This window comes from Accipiter gentilis, chromosome 3 (assembly GCF_929443795.1).
Source record: "Accipiter gentilis chromosome 3, bAccGen1.1, whole genome shotgun sequence".
Classification (NCBI taxonomy): domain Eukaryota; kingdom Metazoa; phylum Chordata; class Aves; order Accipitriformes; family Accipitridae; genus Astur; species Astur gentilis.
The window spans coordinates 15,273,369-15,297,706 of NC_064882.1; the positions used below are offsets into that span (position 1 = coordinate 15,273,369).

The 24,338-nt window shown below is 42.3% G+C and overlaps 2 protein-coding genes across 3 annotated transcripts in view; both read right to left on the reverse strand.

Moving 5' to 3' along the window:
* ZDHHC2 (zinc finger DHHC-type palmitoyltransferase 2) overlaps positions 1 to 10,211 on the reverse strand; it is a 37,921-nt gene extending 27,710 nt beyond the window's left edge. Inside the window, exon 1 of the mRNA XM_049790905.1 lies at positions 9,923 to 10,211. Within this exon, the coding sequence (XP_049646862.1) occupies positions 9,923 to 10,091 (169 nt within the window). The 5' untranslated portion in view covers positions 10,092 to 10,211. The remainder of the gene's footprint in view (positions 1 to 9,922) is intronic.
* Positions 10,212 to 20,596: 10,385 nt separating this feature from the next.
* Positions 20,597 to 24,338, reverse strand: part of MICU3 (mitochondrial calcium uptake family member 3) — a 57,770-nt gene continuing 54,028 nt past the window's right edge. For both annotated transcript variants that reach the window (XM_049835684.1, XM_049835673.1), the window contains one exon: positions 20,597 to 23,026. The gene's annotated coding sequence lies outside the window, so the exon portion shown is untranslated. The remainder of the gene's footprint in view (positions 23,027 to 24,338) is intronic.

Below are 24,338 nucleotides of genomic sequence, written 5' to 3' on the forward strand. Positions count from 1 at the left end.
TAATAAAAACAGCTGCACAAGGCTGGTCTTCAAACAGCAGGCACAAGGCAACTCCTACGGAAAGGCCAAGCAGCCATGCCATCCTACTTTGATGTATTAAACTTAGGCTTGTTGATAGAGTGAAAGTCACTATTTAAAGATACCTTGCACAAAGCAGGGATGTATTGTGGGACCGGTGCTGCTCAACACCTTAACTAATGCTCTGCAAAAGTGAACGCTCATCATGTTTACAGATGACACCACCCTGAGGACACCAGCTGATATGCTTATGTGCAAGACTGCCACCCAGATGGACCCAGACAGGCTGGAGCAATGAATGGGCCAACAGGACCCTTACGAAATTCAGCAAGGGCAAAGTCCCGCACCTGTAGAGAAGCAAGCCCCTGCAACGATACAGCCTGGGGACTGCTGGGCTGGAGCAGCTCTGTGGAAGAGGCCATGGGGTGCTGGTGGGCAGTGAGCTGAACATGAGCCAGCAGCACCTGGGCAGCAGAGAGGACCACCAGCCTCCTGGCTGCATTAGCAGGGGCATGGCCAGTCAGTCAAGAGAAGGGATTACCCCCCTCTATGCAACATTCAGATAACATCCAGAACATTGCCCCCAGATTTGGTCCCCCCACTACAACAAAGATGCAAGTCTAGGGGAGAGCGACCAAGCTGGTAGGGACTGGATCACTAACCCTATGAGGAGAGGCTGCATGACCAGGGCTTGTTCAGCCTGGAGAAGACATGGCTTTGGGAGGACCCAACACAGGACCTCCACGGAGGCCTCCAGGAGGTGGAGCTGGGCTCTTCATAATGGCGCAGGGTTCGGGAGGACAAGAGCCAGTAAGTCTAATTTGAAATGAGAGGATCAGATTTGATGCAAGGAAAAACTTTTACACCATGAGAACAGTCCACCAGTGGACCAAGTTACCCAGACATGTTGTACAGTCTCCATCTCTGCAGTTTTTCAAGACTCAATTGGATAAAACCCTGAACAACCTGGCCTGACCTTACACCTAACCCTGCTTTGATTAGGAGGTTGGACCAGACGAGCTGAGGCCCTGTCACACACGAATTATTCCATGACTCTAGAATTATAAAAAATGTCTAATAAAATGTAGATTTGACTATAGCTCTACCAAAACGAGCATCTACCTTACCCAAAGGAAAAGAGTAAATAACCATGTTTATAAAGTTCTTCACAAAAATCAGACAGACACCACAAAAGTTGCATAAGCCACTATAAAGAAAACTCTACTCTGCCCTCTGTCTTCTAGTTCAGCTAAAAGAAATCTTTAGAGCTTGATATTCCAAATATCCACTTACACAAATGCTACAGAGAAGCTGAGGGAATATGTATACACATTTGACTCTGAGAAGCAGAGATGCTGCAGTACAATAATGCACAAGAACTGTGAAATTGTAAGTAAACAGTCATCCACCAGAAAAAAAAAAAAGACATCTTTAGAACTGATGTGTAATTTAAAAGTGCTGGAGCTCTCAGATTAGGACAAACTAGCCACTACTCAAATTCTTATTTTCTTTCTCCACTTGGTATGGTCAGCAAGGTGTGAAGAAGTTTTGCCAGTCTTCTTGGAATAACTACTCTCTGCTAATTAAAAAGCCATAGCCAAGCATACATTGCAGAATCACCAGTTTCAAACTAGTATCTACCTAACCAACCATTCACAATGATTTGTGGTATTTTTCTCTCCTAACAAGGTAATGGCATAGAATATTGCTGTGAAAGCAGCTGTCATCTTTTTTTCCTGCCTTTAACCTTGGATAAAATTTATTAATTAATGTGTTTGAGACTTTTAACTTTTCCACGTTTCTAAGTAAAGGACCAATACAATTAATAAATCCAAATTTAGTAACTTCTATCGGACTGCAAGCCTACAGCTTTTCAAAGTTTCTGTCCACCTCCAGCATGAAATGCAGTCCTCAGAGTCTGCACCTGCCCGGTGGACCATCTTTTCTGCTTTTGCAGCATCTAGCCTGGAAGCCAAATGTTTCTGACAGGAGCTGCAGACCATGAAGGCTAAAATATAAGTGCCCAAAGATGTCCAGTTAATCCCAGCAGAGTGAGAACTAGTTTTTTTGAATACATCCTGTCATTTTAATCTCTTTTACCACCTGAGTATGACTCAGAGTTATTTCATATGCTCCTGAGTTGCAAGCACTGTAAGAGACTGAAGTAGAAGAGGCAAGGCTAAAGAGAGATGCCAGTATTTTCAATCTTACCACCTTTCTTCACACTTACTGCAACTGGTGTTTATGAGGAGACTGGCTGCGCTGCTTAACAAACATCCCCTCAGACGATGACACAGAGGAATACGCAAGACATCCAACAACCTGCAGCTTTTCACAAAGTGAAGTACTACTCTTTCTGCTTATGCCTTTTCAAACCACCTTTGACGAAGGCTCCTTGAAGGTGGTGCAATGTGTAGGAAAGTAATGGACAGGCATCTGCAATACCACAGGACCAGGGAGGAAATAAAGGGGTTTTATTTTTGGTTTGGTTGGATTGTTGGGGTTTTTTTGACACAAATGTGGCAGAATTGACCAGCAGGGGGGTGGCGGGGAAGCAGCCTCTACAAATCAAACTGTCTCTTAAATTTCTTTTAAAAATTAAACTTTCTCTATTTGTAGAATGACCACAATACAAAGACTTCTTAGGGTAACCACAAGATGCTTATAATTCTAAAACCACACTATTTAAGTGCATTGTAAATAATTTTCTAACATGAAAAAACCACTCTAATTTTATATTTGATCAAAGAAACGTTTGCTATTTTCCCCACCTTCTGAACAGCACACATGATCTATTTATTTAAATCAAATTTTATATTTTTCAGTAGATTCAGTGATACAGCTTTGCTATATTATTCAACAGCATTTGACCATATAGTCTTCTGTGAATCATTTATACCAGTCTTTCTGGCAGTTTTCTCATTTCTCTTCCAAGGGGTTTTATTCACTGCTGGTAGTGCACAGAAAAGTAGGTCACACTATGCATCCTGTCATTAATAAATATCATCTTAAATGCTGCAAATTTACTTACTGGTAGTAAAATAGCATACAAATAATAAGGGTAAAAAGCACTTATGGCTACGACGACTAAAATAAACACCAAAGACACGCCAATCCCAACCATTAAGCAATTTCTACAGTCTGGGAGAAAACAGGGTAAAACCCTTTGAGAGTGGAATGGAACAATACTCCTGTATATTCAGAGACCCGAGATAATTATAAAGCCATGACCTGTCTTCAAGAAGTCATTAAAAAGTTACAGCTCTGTTTGCCTGAGATACTGCAGGGGCCAATTTCATTAAGAATCAGCCTTCCACTGCTAAAGCGTCAGGATGCCATTTACAGTTCAGTACTAGCAGACTATCACGTAATTGGAGCCTCTCTGTTTCATTACGCAGCTCGCAGACGGTGCTCATCAGAATTAGGGATCAGGCTGGGACACACGCAGGACTTCAGCCAACGTAGATGCCAATTTCCTGAGCCAGAAACATCGTTCCCTTCTTGCCCTGAGCCACAGGCAGCCAGAAACAGAAACAGCATATTCAGTAGTCAATGCTGCTAAACAGCCTGTGCTTGCAAAAAACAACAGTGACTGAGGACAGAAAGTTGTGTTACGAAAGGTAGGAAAAAGTCCAGGATGGAAAGGACGCCCAGAGAAGCCTGGGGAATTCATCCCACACTCGTTGGTAGTCTTCGTCACAGGGACAAAGCCATGCAGCATTAGGAATGGCTTGGCGAGCAAAGAGGTACCGCAGCCTCTCAAAAAGGCCTGCTACCACTCCATCACCAAATTAGTTTGCTAAGAGAAGCCACATTGCTAGGCACCTTGCACTGGGTCAGACCTTAACTCAGTGATAGAAATGGATTTCCCATTTCTTGAGCTATGGCTCATTTTCTCTAGAAATCTCTATTCTCACTCACCTGTGGAAAATTTAAGCAGGCATCCATCTCCACGTAGCTAGAGACATGGTAAGACACGTTGCTACCACAAAACCCAAGAGGTTTTGGAAGATAAAATTAATGTAAAAAATTGCATTGGTTTTCTAACATTAAATTTTGCTTGACTTCTAAACCCAAACCCAAAGTTCCTGAACTGTAAATCTAATTGTTAGGTTAAAAAAAAAAAAAAAAAAAAAAAGACCGGAGAAAGCAATTACTTTTTCAAAGCTTCGATGGAAGCGGATATATAAAATCTTGCTTCCATATTTTATGTACATTTTTAAAATATTTAAAACCTTGAAATGGAAGATAAGATACATCTGATTCAGAGACTCTGCAGCCACATCTATAAATAGCTGTTTCTCTCAAACTTTTATACAGTTTAACATCTTGGATCTGATTCACAAAACTAAGTACGTATTTTATCTTTATAGCATATTTGAAGCTGTAAAACACTGATCTATATATGCAATTTAACTCAGCTCTCTGTACTCATAAAAGTGTTTTACAGTTGTGACAAGTGTTCTATCCTCGTCTGCAATATTCCTTTAGAAAAAAAAAAATAAAAAAATCAGTGCTTGCAATAAAAACTACCTCTTTGCTAGACAGAGCAGTGATTTGCTTTGATTCAGAGTGACAAGGTGGAGACTTTGCCACCAGTGCTTTTCTTCAGGACAAAAGTAACAGAAATATTTCTGTGAGATTTAAGGTTGGCATAAATAGTCATCAATAACCCATACATTTGGATTTAACAGTTTTTGTGAATGTGTCAGTAAATTCATTTTAACCCTTAATGCTGTGTCCATCAAACTACATCAACACCCACCTACGTTGCAGCAAGCTACGCTTTTTAGGTAGGGTCACAAAACTACTACTTCTGAACTGCATATGTCTAAGAAATAATCTAATCCTTCTTCTTTACAAACTTCCCATTTACTTTCCAAGTCACAAGGACTAACTGAAGAGTGAAGACTACTTCTAGAGAAGTTGTATGATCAGATCCTTTTTAGCACACAAAGAGTACACCCTGACAAGAACATCCATTCAAGTTGTTATGTATCAAGCAGTGTTAAATCTTTAACTGAAAACACAATCTTACCTAATAATTATATCTTCACCATAGACCTTACGTTTTCAACTTAAAGCCATGGTTTAACTTTCAAGGCACAAACCCTCCAGGTAGTATACTAGGCACTACATGGAGAGATAACCAGTCATACTTAACATAGACTTCAATTTCAGAAGTGGAGAATGGCAGCTGCCTCTGAAAGTCTGAGAAAAAAATCAAATGAAATTTGAGAAATGTACAGGAGTACTGCTGGCTAAAATTCAGAAACCAATTTCACTTCAGCTGCCAGTTTTGAAACTTTTCTGAAAGTAACCAGGGATCTCAGAAGAGGAAAAAATGTGGTGTTTGCAAAATACAGTATAAAAATACAAATTTGCTTTGACCGAAGTCCTTTGCTACCTCAGCAGCCAATGTACAGATAGAGTACTTAACTGGTATTTGACAACAGCCAGCTGCAATGTTACAATGTACTTGTAATTCTATAGCCAAATTGAAGCTGAGGATGATCACAGGACATGAGCACCACATACCATAAATCTTTTGATCCATTTGGAGAACATACTGAGCAAAGAGTTCACATCCAGCAGACCAAATCTTGGGCCCCACCTTTTATTTTTTCCTTTTTTTTTTTTCCCCTCTGTCAGCTTCTATCTCCATATTTTCTGCCGTTTCTGATCCCCTGATGACACTGTGCCATGCCTACAGGGCACACATTAATTCTGCCTCTAAACTGTGATGAATTAAGCAGCTTTTTATCCTGCTATAATCCCATTCCACTGATGTTACACAGAGTCAAAAACCTCAATTCAGCACTAACCAATCTGATCCCCCAGCAAAAATCTTTCACGATCATTAACATCTTTGGCAGCTGGGTGTCATTTCACATTTTTCTGTTCCACAGTGAAGGTAGCAGTGGACAGATCCCCGTCATATATTCTACTCCAAAACCAAAGAAGTGGCTTATGAGCTCTCCTGACTGTACTGTGCATGTCTTCTTGTCACCCTCTTCAACTGAGCTGAGGTCACTTATTCTTCTCCAAATCAGCCAAATCACTCACCTGGGTGGGAGTATGTCCTTCCTTTCCCTTCACTGAAGTAGTCAGGCAATGCTTATTCACCACTTTATGTTCCACAGCAAATGTATTTTCCTCCTTCAAAATTACACATTCAAGCTGCATTTTCAGACAAGATTCCCTGAGCAAGAGCATTATCCTTAGAATTCAAATCAGTGACACATAACAATGGACCAAAACTTAACATATACAACCAATTTATATTTATTGGATAACCCTTTCATCAGCACAGATATCATCACTAAAAATATCTGTCACAGCACTGTCAAATTTTCACATTTTCCTTCTCATATACAACTCCAAGTCATGAACTGGCAGGAAAACAGAACAAAAAAACCAAAAGAATCTCAACATCTGAGTTTGTCAAGAACATTTCTGACAAACAACTGTCAGAAACTGTAAATACCTACTGGTTCTGCCTTACCCAAAGCATGGAGTGGATAACTACTCTAAGTCCCTTATAATTCTACTAACCCAAGTTAGAGATACGCATAAGAAGGAAGACATAAGAATAATTATTTTCTTTGCATATAGATTACGGAATCCAGTATGTATTTTCTGAGTAGAGACACATGGATGCAGGAGCCAGGGGAGAGAATTCCATTTGCACTTCATGTTACTATTTATTGTTCCATATAACCTAGGTTGAAATTTCAGTAGCTTCAGCTATTGAAGTTCAATGTACTCATTGCACATTGCCTGTATTTCCTCATCTTTTTAGAGGAAGAACAATAACTCTGTAACCCTCAGGTTTTCATAAAACACATTCAAATTTTTTTAAGGGAAGGAATACTTAAAGGCCCATTAATTTTAAACACAAAGGAAGTTATCTGGGGGAAAAAGACAACTACTACTGCCAGACAGGGGTTGTGAGATGACAATAATGGCAAAATCAAGAGAATGGAACTGGATTAGAGAGAAGCAATTTCTAGTGAGGTGTTTTAAAACCCAATTCATTTACATATTTAATCCCAGTATTCTATAACCAGCAGGAAGAAGATAACCATTTGCTAGTGTTCAATACCTTTCTCCTTCTCCTTAAAGGTTAAAGCAGCATGAACACTTAACTGAATCCACTAATAAAAGAGACAGAACTCTAGACATGGTAATACTGCAGTTAAAAGTTGTGGATTCCTTTTTCTGTTTCTAAAACCTCCCCCCCCCCCCCCCCCCCAAATGGCACTCAATACTGTTAACTACTAAGCTTTAGGGATGAAAGGGATCATCTCAGTAGGCTTTCTCTTTTTTTTAAAAAACGTAACGTCCCTCCTACAACAGTCAGCAGGAGTTGCAAAAAAACATCCAAAACACTACATCTGAAACACTTTCTCATTATTAAAACCTCAAAGAAACTACTTAACAACTATGCAAAGTCCTTGCTATGTCCTACTGCACAATGGCTAACACTGTTCCCTGTGTTGCCGGTAGCATCAATGACAAGCTGCAGTAAAATAAGCAGGTATATATGTCCTCTTTAGCAGTCAGTGTTGCAGGAATAAAAGATGCACTGAGTAGACAGGCTGGCTTCAAAGCGCTGAAATGCTTAGTCTATTCCTGTCGTTGGCTTACATTCTCAGAGTTGTTAGCTATTCCTTCTGTTGTTTACACTAAATACTCATTAGTAAGACAAGACATACGTTTATTTTATCTTAATATGCCAAAACCGAGGGAAAACATCCAGATATAGACAAAAAATGGAATTAACGGAAGCTGTGGACAACAATTATGCTGAATTCAAAAACTGGTGAGCCAGGCAGAATGGGGAAGGGGGGTGGGGAGGGGAACAAGAAAACAAACAAACAAACAAACAAAAAAAATCACCTTTGTCCATACAAAGGAATTCAGTAAAAGACACTTTAGCAGAGCCCCAGGATTCTCTCTTCATTCCCTCCCATGACAAGCCTTGGTTCTCAAGGCATCATGGTACCACAGTTAATACTTTGAAGTAAGTTTCAAGCATGCCATTGCCCTAAGAGGTACCTGCTGTCAGGTAAGCTAAAACCCAATTTTCCTCTGTTATACAGAATTATACACAATAAAAAATACAGTACATCACTCAAACAGTAGTGCCCAAAACAAAGCCTACTTTGCTGTGTAAGCACCACGGGGCTGTGTGCATTAGGACAGATGTTAACTAGAGGGTCACTTTCCCCCGAAATATCCTTGCTGTCCTCATACCAGCTTACAGCTCCCCTTTCCAGGCTCACTCAGTCAGCTGCTCCCACAATGTCCTAGACAATTCGCTTCCTTGCACTGGATGTAGACACTTCAGTCCTCCTCTCGTGAGGGTGCAGCAACTCAAGTCCCACTTTCTAGTTGAAGAACAGCATTTAAAGCTAACAGATTTGAATGTTGGTAGTGAAAAAAAGATGTAAAAGCCCTCCTCCGATATAGGAACCACACCAACTCTTAACACCTCCCTCCAAAACAGAGGTGCTAGGCCTGGCAATCTTTTTTTGCTTAATATCTCAACTGCTCAGCCAAGCATCTGTAGGGCAAAAATTTTATCACAGTCTTCTGTTTGAGAAAAGAAAAGAAAAAAAATAATAAATCCAAAATTAGGTACCAGACTGCTGAGATTTTAAATATGAAAGCTGAAGTCTGGCAAAGTTATATATGCATATAAATGCCCTCAGCTTCAGTTGGGTATTTTCCCCTCACCACTGTTCCTTAAACAAATGCTAAATGACCAACACTCACTATGAACGTTACCTACAGTAGAGAGGGAAGGGGAGGCAACAGCTAATTTGTATTCCTTTGTGCCATTGTTATAATTCTGTTCACGAAACATTAGTACACCATACATTAGCCTCTAAAATTCAAAGATTAAATTGTTTTCTACAAGACTAAACCACGACAGAAACTGAAATTAATTCAAGAGAGCCTAGTGAGCTGGTCGTTTAACAAGTACTCCTGGCTCAACTACTCAAATTCACATAACTACTCAGATCACACCCGATCTCCAGTATGCGATTAATTATTTGCCCAACGCTAAGGAAGAGCCAAGACACACGGTCAGGGTGACTTCTGAATGAACTGCAGGCTGCCGATGCCAAAGGCGGACCAAGAAGTTGTGACAGCCAGGCATTTTCTAGATGACTACTTGAGAGTAGCATGGGGAGACTCGGGGATTTTCTGTTACCTGTTCCCGCTTCCACCTTCGCTGACAGAAGACCCTGGTTTTACATATATACATATATGTAAGTGCTGTCACGCAGCGGGAGGAAAACAAAGGGACCGCTAAGTTCGCTCATGCCGTCTGCACGGGGAGTCTCCGGGTCCCATCTTCAGGGTTGGGGTGTCACACGCTGTGCCCGCCACGGAGGAAACCTCACGCCCGTGAAAACCCCCGTGCGATCGGCTCCCTCCTCGCGTGGAAGTGGAAACCACGCGCGACCAGGTCGCGGGGTGTGTGTGTGTGTGTGTGAGTGGGGGGGCGCGGGGTGGGAAGGACAGCACTGCACAAGGCAGCGCGGATGCCAGCACGACCCCGGCCGTCCAGAGGCGACCGGGCTGCGGGCTGGGTCGCTCCGCCAGCCTCCAGCCCAGCCCAGCCCGTCGCCGACCGCTTCCTGCGGCGCAACCCCGGCCCCGGCCCCGGCCCCGGCCGGCGGGCGTGGCGGCGGCCAGGGACAACCCCGGCGCCGACAAACAACAGCCGCCGCCGCCGCCGCCGGCCCCCCGTCTCCCCGCCGGCCCCGTCCCGGCAGGCGCGGGCGGCTACGCTCTGCCGGCAGGAGCAGGGGCAGGGGCGGCGGCGGCGCCCACCCCCGTCCCGCGGGAGCCCCCCCGCCCGCCCGCCCGCCGCGGCGGCAGCACTCACGCAGGCAGAGCTGGGTGACATAGGCGTAGTAGGACCAGCAGAGGATGCTGGAGATGAAGAGCACCGGCACCCAGTAGAGCAGCCGCTGGCAGCGCCGCCGCACGCCGCCCCAAGCGCCCGCCGCCCCGGCTGGCGGCGGCGGCGGTGCCGCCATCTTCCCGCACCGCATCCCGACCGCTCGCTCCGGGGGCCCGGGCCCCGGCCGCGCACCCCGCCGGAGCCCGCCCCGGTCCCTCCCTCCCGCGCTGACAGGGCTCTCCGGCAGGGCCGCTCCTCCCACCGCCGGGCCGGCCGCTCCCTCCCTGCGGGCAGGGCAGTGCAGGGCAGGGCAGGGCAGGGCAGGGCAGGGCAGGGCGGAGGGGGAGGGCCGAAGGGGCGGCCGGAGCCTCCCCGCGAGGCCCGGCTGGGCTGCGGCTGCGGCCGGCCCGGGCCCGGCAGGGTCGCGGCCGTTCCCGCCGCCCGCCGCGGGCGATAGCGGGAAGCTCTCCCGTCAAAGTTCGGGGCCGGGCCCCGCAGCCGCTCAGCTCCTCGCGAAAGGAGTCCCGCGCCTCGGGCGCCCGGCACGTGCAGGAGCGTTGGGCGTTGCGCGGGCGGAGGCGGCGGTGCCGTCTGCCCCCCGTTGAACGCCCGGTGCCCGGCGCAGCTTCCCCCGGCTTTCCTGCCTCCGAAATGAGGGACGGTGGTACGTGGCCGCCCGCGGGAGTACTGTTAAATCGCTTGGGTAGGAAGCGCGCTGCCTCGTTTGCGGATGAGGTTTCAGCATAAGGCGTAACGAACGACAAGCGTTGCGGGCCGCTGTGTCACAGCCGGCCAGAGGCCGCGGTGGCCGGCCCTGCCCGTGGCAGACGTTCCGCCAAGGGAAGGTGGCGAAGGGTTGTGCTGACTCACCCTTTCCCGAAAAGGCTTTACGCTATGGCCGTCGTCATGAAGCGCTTGTGAAATGTCACAGTAAACCCAGACTGCGTTGCAGTATGTGCGCCCAAACGGTTGCTGAATTTCCGTTCCAGAATTAGAAATGCCGAGCGCGGCCCGTAGTATTTCTGCAATCTGCCAGAGTCTCTCAGAGCATCGGTGGCGCGGTAGGTAGGGAAGAGCTGGTCGGTGAAAATGTGTTCGGACTTGGAAAAAAGGCTGGTGTAATGTCCCACACGGGAGACTACGCGTGAAGCTAAGCGATCGCAACCTGGATGGCACGCGGCTGCCGTTGATTAAAAACAGGCTGCCAGGGAGAAAAAAAATAGGGAAAATAAGACAAAAATAGTAGGTGTGCTGCCAGGTGCCAGAGTATGAAACAGAGTTGTTAGCGTGTTTATTAGAGAGACGGAAAAAGAAGTTGAACGTATGGCTGCAGTGTTGTTATGTCATGCAAAATCACGCGCCTCTCATTATTGTAAGAGTAGGCTGAGGAATTTCAGTTAGCCACAGTGAACCGGGTGAAAGAGCAATACAGAATGATGTATCGAGAGGAATATTACATACCCCATAGCAGTAAATTATCTTCACCTATTCAAGAAAAAGACACGTATATCATCGTGAATGGCTCACTGATACCATCTCCACAATGTATAGTCACTATAGAAGAGAAATAAACAGAATATGATGCCATCGAAAGATGGGAATATAATAACTTATGAAAAGATTCTGCATGATGGGGAATTACGTTTTATACATTAAAAAGGTAGAGATACAGTGAATGGTATGGAAAAACTAGATTTTATATGCCAACATACTATATTTCACAAAAGAAGAGGAAAGGGACCAAAACCAACGTGACATAGACAATAAAGCCATTTCATTTTTCCTGTAGTTAGTTATGTAAATCATCACTGAGGCCAACATCTTAATAGATCATTTAAAGGATTTGACTGTAGTATGTCTAATGAGAACATCCATGGTTATTCAAAACAGATTTTAGAAGTATAAGGAACAAAATTGCCACCGCTTGAAGGCATACCCCGTGCTTTACTGGCAAAAGTTAAAACAAATGAAGGCAATTTAATTCATTCGATGGAAATACCTGGCAGTGACCTCTCTCAGGTACAAAGGATAGCGCATCTAATGTGTTGTGCGTTTCCACGGACGCATGGCTGTACCATGAGAAGTTAGCAGCTGGAAATTGTATGCATAAGGGTGAATTAGTTTTTGCATCCCACTTGGGGGCTGTGAAAAGCTTTCTCCTACAAACCGTTTTAAAATGTTGCATGTGATAGGGGCTTATTAACAACACATGCCATGGTAAACAGTAGAGAACACTTTTTTAACATAGGAATTAATTCCTTAATTGTTATTATACAAAATTATGTATATAGAGAGGTGGCAGTTTGCCAGAGATGCAGGAATAAAAAGATGATGTGTTACAAAGACCTTAGATCATACAATTTCTGGTCAGAGGCTTTTTATTACTCCTTCCTGGAAATGGGGTGGTCCAGCCTTCTAACTTTCCATGGCCAGTGCCAACCTCCTCAGATTCCACAATAATCAGAATTTTATTTCATATGCTAATAGCTACATTAGTAATTATTTTTATACTCTACTCTGTATTAGAGCTCCAAAGTCATGGTCATTCTGGTTCAAAACTAGCCTGTCTAGTGAAACAAACAGGCAAACCTCACTTTAATTTGGCTGGGACAAAAAAGCCTGCCTTGACTGATATTCCCGATTACCTTGGAGCATCCTTTGGTCAGAGAGCTATGAAGAATCCCTCTCTTGCCCTCGCACTTGTGGTTTCTCCCCATGGATGTGGGGTCTCTTGCTCCCCTCCATGCCCACAGTTCTGCTCTGTTCCCTCCATGAGTCTTATCACTCTCCAGATGGGTCCTGAGACCCTTTCTTCTGTTCCTTTCCTCCTCCTCCTCCCTCTGTGGTATGACCTGCAGAAATTTTAGGTAGCAGGAGAACAACTCAAGAGCGAGTGTATTCAAGGGAGCACTGCATTATGGCAAAAGTAAATCCTGGGATGATCTAAACCATTAGGTATTCTTGGACAGATTTCCCAAATGACCGTACTCAGGCAGCCTCTCTCTACAGAGAGAGAGGTTACTCGGGGCACAGTTTATTGATGCTTGTGTGAGACATTCACAGGAAAAAAGAGGAAACAAAGGTAGTTTACTGGCTTTTCTTCTCGTCAGGAGCTGGGCTGAAGGTGGCTGGGGTTTGAAGAGGAGGCTTGAGTCTTTGGCAAATCAAAACAAAATGTTGTCGTAAGTGGTAGCGCTCAGCTTTTCCCCTCAGACAAGGTATATGCAAGGTATTGCCGGTGGATTTTTTTTTAAAAGTGTCTCTTCTGGAATACATTTCTGACATTACCATGTGTGACTATTCTATCAGGTAGCGTGAAGGGATGTTACAAGAAGGGCTGCCACCTGCAGCGCTGGGGCCAGGCATCCATCTGCCCAGCCGCTGGAGCCTAGTGCAGGGACCCGGCGTCTCCATCCCAGGCCGTTGGATGTGGCTGCTGCTTTCCTGCTCAACCAGTGGCAACTTCAACAGCATCGATGTGTAGGACTCACACAAGTACAGACAGCCAAGTTCCCTTCTCCCCTTCAGCTGTCAGGGCTGAGGTTCACTAGATAAAGTACCCCCCCCGCCCAACTCTGTGCTCACAAGCACACGTGCAGTTGCAGATCCCTGACTACAGGCACAGCCTCCCTGGCTGTCTGACACCCCTGCCCAGACCCCAGGCCCTCTTAACCTGCCCCACGGTCCCTGACTCGCCAGCTTGGTGCCCACTGCATTTTGACAAGGTCCTCATCCAGCTCATCTTGCTGAGACAAGCTTCCTCCACATACCCTTGCTGATCGGTCTGGCTGACCAGGGCTGTTCCCTGCTGTTGTCTCTGTGAGCGTTGTTTGGTCAGGTTTGCGCCTCTGTACATTTGGCTTCCCCTCTTGTCCTTGTCATCCCACTTGCCAAGGTCCTCAGTCAGACGACGTTAACAAAGCAGGTGCTCTCTCCTTCCACATGCGCTGACAGGTAGATGCTAGCTGGGTTCAGATCCAGAAGCAGAGAATGCAAACAGTGCCTCTTCCCAAAGGAAGTCATCTTGGTACCCTAGTGTGCAGTCCGCATTAAAAACTACTCCTGTGCAAGTCAGGGGGCTCTGCTCTGTTGAACTAACTTTATCTAAAGAATTACACTGTGGTTCTAATTGCTGACATTAAAGTTCTTTGATACTTAAATTATAGTCAGATCATGCTGCATGTCTGCAATACTCACTGTATATGGATAGCTGTTAAGAGCATTCTGGGCATTTAAGAAGGAAGAAACTGTACTAGGAATTCGGATCTTGGTAAATCTAATCTAGAGCAAGCAGTAGTAGAAGGTTTGTACACATCTAATGAAGTTACACAGATGGCTTGAATGTATTTTATTAAGATGTGATAAACACTTCCTAATAATCAATGTCATAAAGTAGTGGCGGCAAAATAGAAGGAAATCTCAAGTGAGAGAGGATGTTTAATATATGGCAGAGAAAAATTATCTGTTATCGATAGTTTAGCATAGAGCCTTTTCAGACCTCAGTTTTGTACCAGTTTGAAAGGTCATCGAATTTCAAAACAATAAGAATAAAAAAGTAAAATGAGCCACAAAAGATAAGAAACAAAAGTGATTATGTAAATTAACAGTGTTCTTAAAGTATACGTGATTTGAATACCACACTACTGTAGTAAGAGTGTTTGTCAAGGAGTTACTTCAGCATTCATTTAGGCTCCTGCGGATATAATATCCATGGCTGGCCATAGATGTTCACAGTTACTGTCCCTTCATAGATTATGATGAGTACCTGCAAATACTATATGTGTATCTAGCTCATTAAATTTCAGCTGTAAAATTACACTGAACTCTTAAGACTACCATTACAACAATTGTGGAAAAATAAGACTTCATGGTATTAGATCATTTTAAGATGTCACAGATTTACTGTGCTAGAACAGTTTGAAAATGATAAGGCATGATTCATTTCATAATCTCATAATAACTTTCTGATGATTTTAAACACAGTATTTCTTTCATTATTTGGTCAATTAAAAAAATCCCAAACTAAGTACATGCAGTATACAGTGAATGATAAACACACAAGCAAAATACGCTTAATTCAAAAACTGTTTTTCAGAGAATCTGACTGGAATTCATGGCTTATATACTCGGAACATCTCCTCCTCTGTGTAAGCAATCTGATATGGTGGAATACTTCTTGCACCCCATGTCCCACATATTCTGTGCAGCAGCAAGAGGAAAGGGACAATAGGACAAGAGTATAAATATTTGCCCTCCCACAAGTGCAATACACAGACCAGCAGCTAGAAGGAGGAATACACATAGGCACAGACATAGAGGCACAGGGCACTAGTTAGGTGAACCTGTGGCCCTACAGGGATGCTCTCTGACCTTCACAACAGTGACTGTGCTGCTTGCTTCTCTCCGGAATGTTTGGGTGTTGGACCACACTTACACGTACAAAAAAAAATTCTCTCTGCAATGTCTCTGGCGTAGATATCACTTAGAAATGTATGTTGCATCCCAGCTGGAGTCAAGTACCATCTGTGTATAGTTCGTGACTCCCAGCTACGTGAAAACAAGCAGCTTAGTAGCCTCTCCGGTCTCAGTCTAGCTGTCAAGATGTATTTTAATTGGAGGGCTGGCCCAGATGTATTCATCTTCTTGTTCTCCCCTCATCCTAGCTAGGCACTTAATTATTTGCAACTGTTTGGATACCCAAACCTAATTGTTGTCATATGATTTTTTTAACTTTTCCACAATGTGGAAATTTGCCTGGCTCTCCATGAGAGAGGGTCATTTAGCTCCTTTTCAAGTAATGAAGTCCTTCCTGGAATTTCTCGATTGCTACCCCTGGATTGATACAATACTGTATTTGTCAGAGTCTGCCTTCAGGGAAGTTGTTTAAAGTCGTATTTGGGCTTATTATCCACCTACTCTTCTGTCACTTTCAGTGGCAATTTTTTCATGTCATTGTTTTTTTCCCCAGACTTACTCATCTTGGAGTTTCATCCCCTTGCTGCTTCCTCTTTTGCCACTTAAGGCGGGAAAAATGGGAGAAATTGAAACCAGTTCTACTGTACATATCTCTATTTAGGCAAAAATCATGACCCCTAGAGTGGAAAGCCCCTAAAGAGCTGTATGTAAGAAACCTTATCTCATCTAGTGACATCCCATGCTGTGTGCACCGATCCAGTGGTTTCTGCCCTTTGGAGTAGAAGTTATGTGGCTTAATGGTTGACTCCAAAAGCATGCATCTAATACCAGTCTGACAGCCTCTTTTTTTTAAATTTTTTTTTTTAGATCAGGCAATTTAAACCCACTTTTACACAGCTGGAAATGCCTTGACAGGGCTAAGCAACTCAGTACCTTGGTCACACATCCAGGTTTGATCATTGTCCAGGGATGAGATGCCTTCCCACGTTCATGCTTTCTATTGCTGGGTATCCTGAGAATATGTCTCTGCACAACATGCAGTGACAGCCACAATTGCTTTCTTTCCACTTCCCATGGAAGTGTTTTAATTGCCAGTGTGTAGGCCGGTTTTGGCAATTTGTCTGCTGTCTTTATAAAATGATGTAGAAAAGGATGCAAGATTCATGGGACCAAAGAAAGTAAATGCTTTGGCAGCCTCTAAGGGCATCTGCCCAAACCTGGGACTTCTGGATTCCAGTCCCTGCTCCTTGTACTGGGTTTTGTCAAGCAGTTTCCAAGTGCAAGGACATATTCTTTTTATGAGCTATGTTATCTCTGGCAAGAAGCATAATTTGATAGCAACTACTACAGCAGCTCAAGTCTCTCTGAATCCAGACTGCCATTATCATGCTCTTCATCTCTGCTTCAGGCGATGTGTTTCCACCCCCTCTCATATGCTGTCCCCAGTGCTTCTGTAATGGGGAGCCGTTTCATTGAGTCACATCTATACACACACGTGTGGGGTTTTTTGGCTGTGTTAATTCTTAACTGAGCCATCTCACCTCTCTGTCACGCACGTGCTACTGGCCACAAAAGAAAGCCCATGAGAACGCACAGCTCTCAGGAGCAACATCTTACAATGCCCCTATACTCAGTACTGCCTGGTTAGCTAGTTTAGCAATTTAAAAGTTTGTGGTATTTCTGGATCTCGTGCAATTCTCTGCATGCATTTTTTTGAAGAGCCTAGGTGACTGACTTCAGACTCAGTATTTTACTGCAGAGATTTGAATACCTGAAAGTTTATTTTTACAGCACTACGCTCTTTAGAATCTAGGTTGTAGCTTCTGAATCAGGGGCAGAGCAAGTTAAAGTTCATTGTTTCAGACCAGAACTTACAACCGCAGGCAAATCACCTAAACCCACTTAACAGTAACACCACTTATTAAAAAAACATGGTGTATAGGTATGGCTGCTTGAAAAGGAGAAGGATTATAAATTTATTGTCAGAAGAAAACTGTAAATGAAAAGTTACTTCCAATGGATAGCTATGAAATAGGAACTGGAAAAGTTCCTGTGCAATCATATTAATTTCATTTCATTTATTTTTAAATTAAGGTGGACATATAAATAGGTAACTCAGCTTTGTATACTTTTTTTTTATATATATATATAAAATGAGGTATTTACATTAAGATTTTCAAGTGGGCACTAATATTTTTATGGAACACTCCTAGCTAATAATAATGTTCCTTTGTGTGAGAAATTTATCAAACTAGTGGTAAAAACTATCATTATTCATTCAAGATTAAAGCACACCCCCGTGTATTTAATTGTGTGTGTAAGAAAAAGAACATAATATATCCAAGGGCACCATCTGCTGACAGGTTCAGGGTGCCAAATGCTTTCATGGATTTTCAGATATAGGGAAAAATACTGTACATTCAAACCTCGCATATATTAGAAAATACTCATTTTAGTTTTGGCTTAATTTTAAGGGGAGTTCAGACTTGGTATTGCTACAAATTAGTTTTGTCTGAGATTCGTTTTTTGAATACTGAACTTTTGGTCTGATTCTTTTCCTTCTGCAAGTATTAGTCTAGAGTTCTTTTGCTAGAAACTGTCTTGAAAATGTCCTCAGTGGGACAAGACAGCAAGCCACATCATTATGTGAAGAATATTATGCAAAGTTGAATCAAAGCAAAGTGAAAAATTCCTCTCTAATTTTTTTTCTCATTTTGTTTCAAAGCATCCTTATCCTGATACTTAGATGGAAAAGAGGAGATCAAATAACCATAGAAAACCAGGCAGTATGACCAACAATATGCTGCAAGTCACTGTTAAATAGTGTTTCTTCAGGCTGGTAACTTTCTTCTATGGCATAAAATACATGCACTTGCAGTGCAAGTAATTTGTATTGACTTACTGTCAAAACACAGAATCATTTAGGTTGGAAAAGACCTTCAAGATCATCGAGTCCAACCATCAACCATGCCCACTAAACCATGTTCTGGAGTGCCTTGTCTATGTGCTTTTTGAATACCTCCAGGGATGGTGAGTCAACCACTTCCCTGGGAAGCCTATTCCAATGTCTGACAACCCTCTCAGTAAAGAAGTTTTTCCTAATATCCAACCTAAATCTCCCTTGCCTCAACTTGAGGCTGTTTCCTCTCATCCTATCTCCAGACACCTGACAGAAGAGACCAGCACCCACCTCACTACAAACCCCCTTCACGTAGCTGTAGAGAGCCATAAGGTCTCCCCTCAGCCTCCTCTTTTCTAGACTAACCAGCCCCAGCTCCCTCAGCCACTCCTCATATGACTTGTGCTCCAGACCCCTCACCAACTTGGTTGCCCTTCTCTGGACACGCTCCAGCACCTCAATGTCTTTCCTGTAGTGAGGGGCCCAAAACTGAACACAGGACTCGAGGTGCGGCCTCACCAGTGCCCAGTACAGGGGAACAACCACCTCCCTGCTCCTGCTGGCCACACTATTTCTGATACAGGCCAGGATGCCATTGGCCTTCTTGGCCACCTGGGCACACTGCTGGCTCATATTCAGCTGGCTGTCAACCAGCACACCCAGGTCCTTTTCCACTGGGCAGCTTTCCAGCCACTCCTCCCCAAGCCTGTAGCGCTGCATGGGGTTGCCGTGACCGAAGTGCAGGACCCGGCACTTGGCCTTGTTGAACTTCATATGATTGACCTCAGCCCATTGATCCAGCCTGTCCAGATCTCTCTGTAGAGCCTCCCTACCCTCAAACAGATCGACCCTGGCTCCCAACTTCGTCGTCCAAATCATCAATAAAGATATTAAACAGAACAGGGCCCAACACCAAGCCCTGAGGAACACCACTTGTGACCCACCGCCAGCTGGATTTCACCCCATTCACCACAACCCTCTGGGCTCCGCCATCCAGCCAGTTTTTTACCCAGTGAAGAGTGCACGCATCCAGGCCACAAGATGCCACCTCCTCAAGGAGTATGCCATGAGAGACAGTGTCAAAGGCCTTGCTGAAGTCAAGGAAGATAACATCCACAGCCTTTCCCTCATCCACTAGGCGGGTCACCTGGTCATAGAAGGAGAGAGATCAGGTTGGTCAAGCAGGACCTGCCTTTCATAAACCCATGCTGTCTGGGCCTGATCCCCTTCTTGTCCTGGACTTGCCATGTGAGTGCTCTCAAGACAAACCGTTCCATAATCTTCCCCAGTACTGAGGTCAGGCTGACAGGCCCATAGTTCCCCAGATCCTCCCTCTGAGCCTTCCTGTAAATGGGTGCTACATTGGCAAGCCTCCAGCCCTCTGGGACCTCCCCTGTATGACCAGGATTGCTGATAGATGATGGAAAGAAAGTGGCTTGGCAAGCACCTCCACCAGCTCCCTCCGTACTCTTGGATGGATCCCATCTGGTCCCATAGATTTGTGAGTGTCCAGACGGCATAGTAGGTCCCTAACTATTTCCTCCTGGATTAAGGGGGGTATATTCTGCTCTTCGTCCTTGCCTTCCAGCTCAGGGAGCAGAGTACCCTGAGGATAACTGGTCTCCCTGTTAAAGACTGAGGCACAGAAGGCATTAAGTACCTCAGCCTTTTCCATGCAAGGAGGGAAACTGTCAGTGTGATTTTAAACATCAGAAGATGAGCCCGGAGCAGCCTGCAGTACAGGATAGTCTGCTGGCAACTATGAATTCATCAGAGCTCAGACAAAAGTTAGTATCACAAAACTACCCAAAGGTGCAGGTTTAATAGTTACCATTTTATCACAATTTACAGCTGGTCTGGGCATCAGTGGGCAGTTCCTAAGCATCCACTATCTTCTTATATTACGCTTTTCTTAACTTACAGAAGAGAACAACAGCTGGTTTTACAAAAAGCCTTCATTTACGCAACTATCACATAATTTAGTTGCAGTATACAAATTTTGTCTGCTGCCAGGAATTTGATGGATTTTGAATAAGGTTTTATTGAGCACAGTGACTGCTGCCTATCCGAGGGGTGCCTCTCTAGCAGATGGCATGTCCCATTACCCTGCCTTTTTCCTCACCTGTTTGTCCTTGCGCGTCCAGCTCTTTTATACAGAATTCTGTGGCAGAAAAGCAAAGCTATCTGAAGAAATGACCGAAAGAACCAAAAAAAGAGTGTTTTTTGTGATGGTGAGATGCTCCAGTTCAAAACACTTGTACATTAATGTTTCAGAAAAAAAGATTTTTTTATGACAAAAGAATTTGAATGATATACACTGCAAATAGAATTAGTTTCAGGTGCATTTATTTTGAAATAAACAAGAATATTATATGCATATATTCATATTTATATTAAATAACTTATTATTAAATATGAGAAAAAATACTCTTGAAAACTAATCTGACACCTTCACATTCTATTTTGTATTAAGTGACTATAGTTAGGAAATATATAGAAAAATGATAAAATTGTCTCAAGCCAGCCATAAAAGCAAAGTGCACTATTGCCTACGGCAGTGGAGGAGCAAAATTATGATGGTGTCGCTGCTTCCTCCAAGGGGGGGGATCACTGTGAGTGGGCAGTAGTGAATGAAGAGGAAGGAGGGGAACCCCTTCAATAACTCCCTATCCTTTTTTCCCATTTTTTGTCCTTCATCACTGAAGTAGCAAATTGGGTTTTGCATATGCTGACAAGAAGCAGTGAGACAGTTCTGTGTACCAAGACGATACATTAAATACAATTAATTCCCTAAATGATCACACAGGGATTGCAGCTTATCCCTGTTCTGTTGTGTCTTCTTCCCAATTTATTTGATCTTTCTTGTTGTGAGTAGTTTAAGGATGCCAAGGTGGAAATTTCATATTTATCATGAAATATTAACTACAGTAGCATCCTTCAAAAGCTTTCTGAACTGGCTTTTTTTCAGATAAAAGCCACACCTAGCACATTTTTTTTTCCCTAAGATTCTCAGAGCAGAATTTCTTAAAAAACATACTCCTTTTCATTTTGTTTTGATTTTTTAGCAGAGATAAATCTTATAAATTAAACATTTCTAAACTTATGTGTACTTACACACATGCTAAACATCTTTTCCATTCACATGTGATGTAAGATGGTATTTGAGCAACATGTGCACTAAATATAATTTTGAAATTTTGCTTACAGGTATTTGGAGTAATAAAAGATTTAAAACCATTATTTTGGTTCTATTTTAATTGTCAGACTCCACCAAATATTTGCCTTTCTGGTAACAATTTATTGACGTTCGTTTTAGTGTGTGTGTATTCAGCTAGAAATATATCAAGGCACAGATTGTTCCTAAATAAATAGACTTATTTGATGTCCTGTGAACCTTTTCAGGAACAATATAAGAAATAGGTGTTTGTGTTTGTTTGGGTTTAATTCCCACCACCTAATGATCATCTTGAAAGGGACTAAGGAAAAACGCTGCTGCTGAATAGCAAAGAAAAAATGTAGAGAATATGAAAACCAAATGTAACAGTGTACTTACCACTGTCTCTGTAACATCTAAACCTACAGGGCATAAACTGCTCATTGCCTGTAGTCTCCATAACCTTTGTAACGCCTAATTTGTGTCTAATATTTGATGTGTAATATTCAAATAATATTACTTGGTGAGTGTTGCTCTGTACTGCTGCATGCATTCTTTTTTTTTTATTATTTTATTTTTTGTTTGACACAAACACAAGTTATTTATCTATTCTTTAGATACTGCATTCCAGAGTAGCAAATTAGACAATGGTAATTTCTATTCAGTGCCATGTCTTACTTCATATAAAAGTGCACGCTATTCACAAGACACATGAAGTTTTACTCTACCAGAAATATACCAGTGAATTTATACATATGGCAATAAAATTTATAATAAACGTTACAAAGTGTGTATTACTTAATGTGAATTTGAACATTTTGACTTTTCTTTAATATACTGCTTGTTAAGACATCTTAAAATCTGTCCTATTTTTTTAAAGGATAAATTAATAAACATAGTAGTAAGACTTGGAGAATCTGAACTTTATAGTCCATACAGTACCATTCCTAGGTAAATACCTATCATTCACATTATAACCATAACAGCTTTATTCTTTTTAAAATAACAGCTTTGTTAGCTTCTAAGAGTTTAATTTGTAAATTCAACCCGTATATAATTGTTATGCTACTTAATGTATTGTCATTATCAATTTAGCACAAACTTTTTAATAGTGCTTTTCTGAAAGCAAATTCACAGTCTAAGCTGATGCAGGCAGTTTCTCTTCATTGCCAAAACATTTGCCTACCAAGGTGTAAAACTTATTTTTGTTTTCTTTCAAATGACAAATGTATCTCAAAATAATAAAAAATAATAAATAATATTCAATATGTGTTCTTAAAAAAAGACTTCTGCCAATCAGGTTGTAGTTCATTGTTTAAATAAAATACATACTGAAAAGCAGCTATAGGAGTTAATGATCACTACATTAAGTGGAAAAGAAGTCCTGTGTTTTCTACTGCAGCTGGAAGATTCATGATTCACCTGGGTTAGTTTGTTCTTCGTTAAGAATTCATAGGAATAAATAGTTCTAACCAGTTCTAACCGCAGATATTCCTTCTTTCTTCCTTTATCTCAGCATATCTCGTCTCCGAAATTGCTTCCATAGATCTCTGAGATGTTCACTGGTTACAGTCATCACACACGAGTAATATTCCTTCCAACCATTCCTTGGAGTCTCCTGTGAAAAGTGAAAAACATACAATTGGAAAAAGATATTGTTCACTGAATTCCTTAATATTACACTAAATTTCACTCAGACTCATACAAACTAGATACATATTTTAATATTAAAATCATGAAAGATCAGATACTTCTATGGCTCAGAAGTACTTCTGTAAAATGAGGGTTATAAATCCATACACAGGTTAAGTATTCAGAATTCATCCTCACCTCACAGCACACAGTTAGCATTCAACAAATAGCCTATGTATATTAAAACGTGTAAGAAAGATTTTCTCTTTATTCTGGTATGTACTACTCTCTAGTTTTGTTTCTTGCTTCTTCGTGTTGATGCTGTACTAAAAATTCACCTCTAACACCAAATAAAAAGCATAGAAAATTATTGATGTTCATGAAACTGAAGCATTAGTAAAAGCCAAATACAAAACAGGGAGATGATAGGAAAGCTTCTTTATACTAGGTTACTTTACTCCTAAACTGCATTATAGTTCATTGACATTTGTAAGTGCCCACCGAATGGAGAGGAATATTGGCCAAACGCTGGCCTGGGTGATTCACTAGACTCTATGTTGTCTGTAGTTACCACTGGATCTCATTATTTCTTCTGCAGTTCCTAATTTCACAAGCCTATTTTTACAGTAAGTACAGAAAGATGGAGAGGGGCTAAGTATTAGAACAACTGGGGAAAGAGGCTAAGTAAGGAACAGGAATTGTAATTGTAGGTAAGTCAGAAGCATTTAAAAGTAATTTTAAATTATAATCCATCTTAGAAATTAAGTCCAGTATCCGGACGTAAATGGTTACAGTGTCAAGGTGAGAGATTGTCTGATAGCTTGTTTTGGTTGAACTAAGTGAAGAAGTTAAAAATATTGTGACATTGCAGTATAATAAAACCAGCCATTAGAGAGTAAAGCCTACTTTCCATTTATTCTTATTATTAATCTTGTATAATTAAAAAGCATAGAATATTATGCAGAAGTTGTAAATATTCAGGAAACAATCTAATCCACAGCAGTATATAATCCAGACTTTAAATGAAATATTAGAAACAACACTTACGTGAATGCATAATATAGTTGAGATTTATAGTCAATCTTATGAAAAAACTGTACTACTTGCAAAATGCATTTCATTATTTAACAAAAGCACATTCCGTTGATTAACCAGTGCTTTAAGATACATGTTTATTTTTTATTTTATGAAACAGGTTCAGAGAAATGTTTGTGAAAATCAGTAAAAGAAACACTGAAGTCCATTAACTGTTCATCTACTTATTTCTAATTTATGTTTGATTGTTGTATCTACTCTCA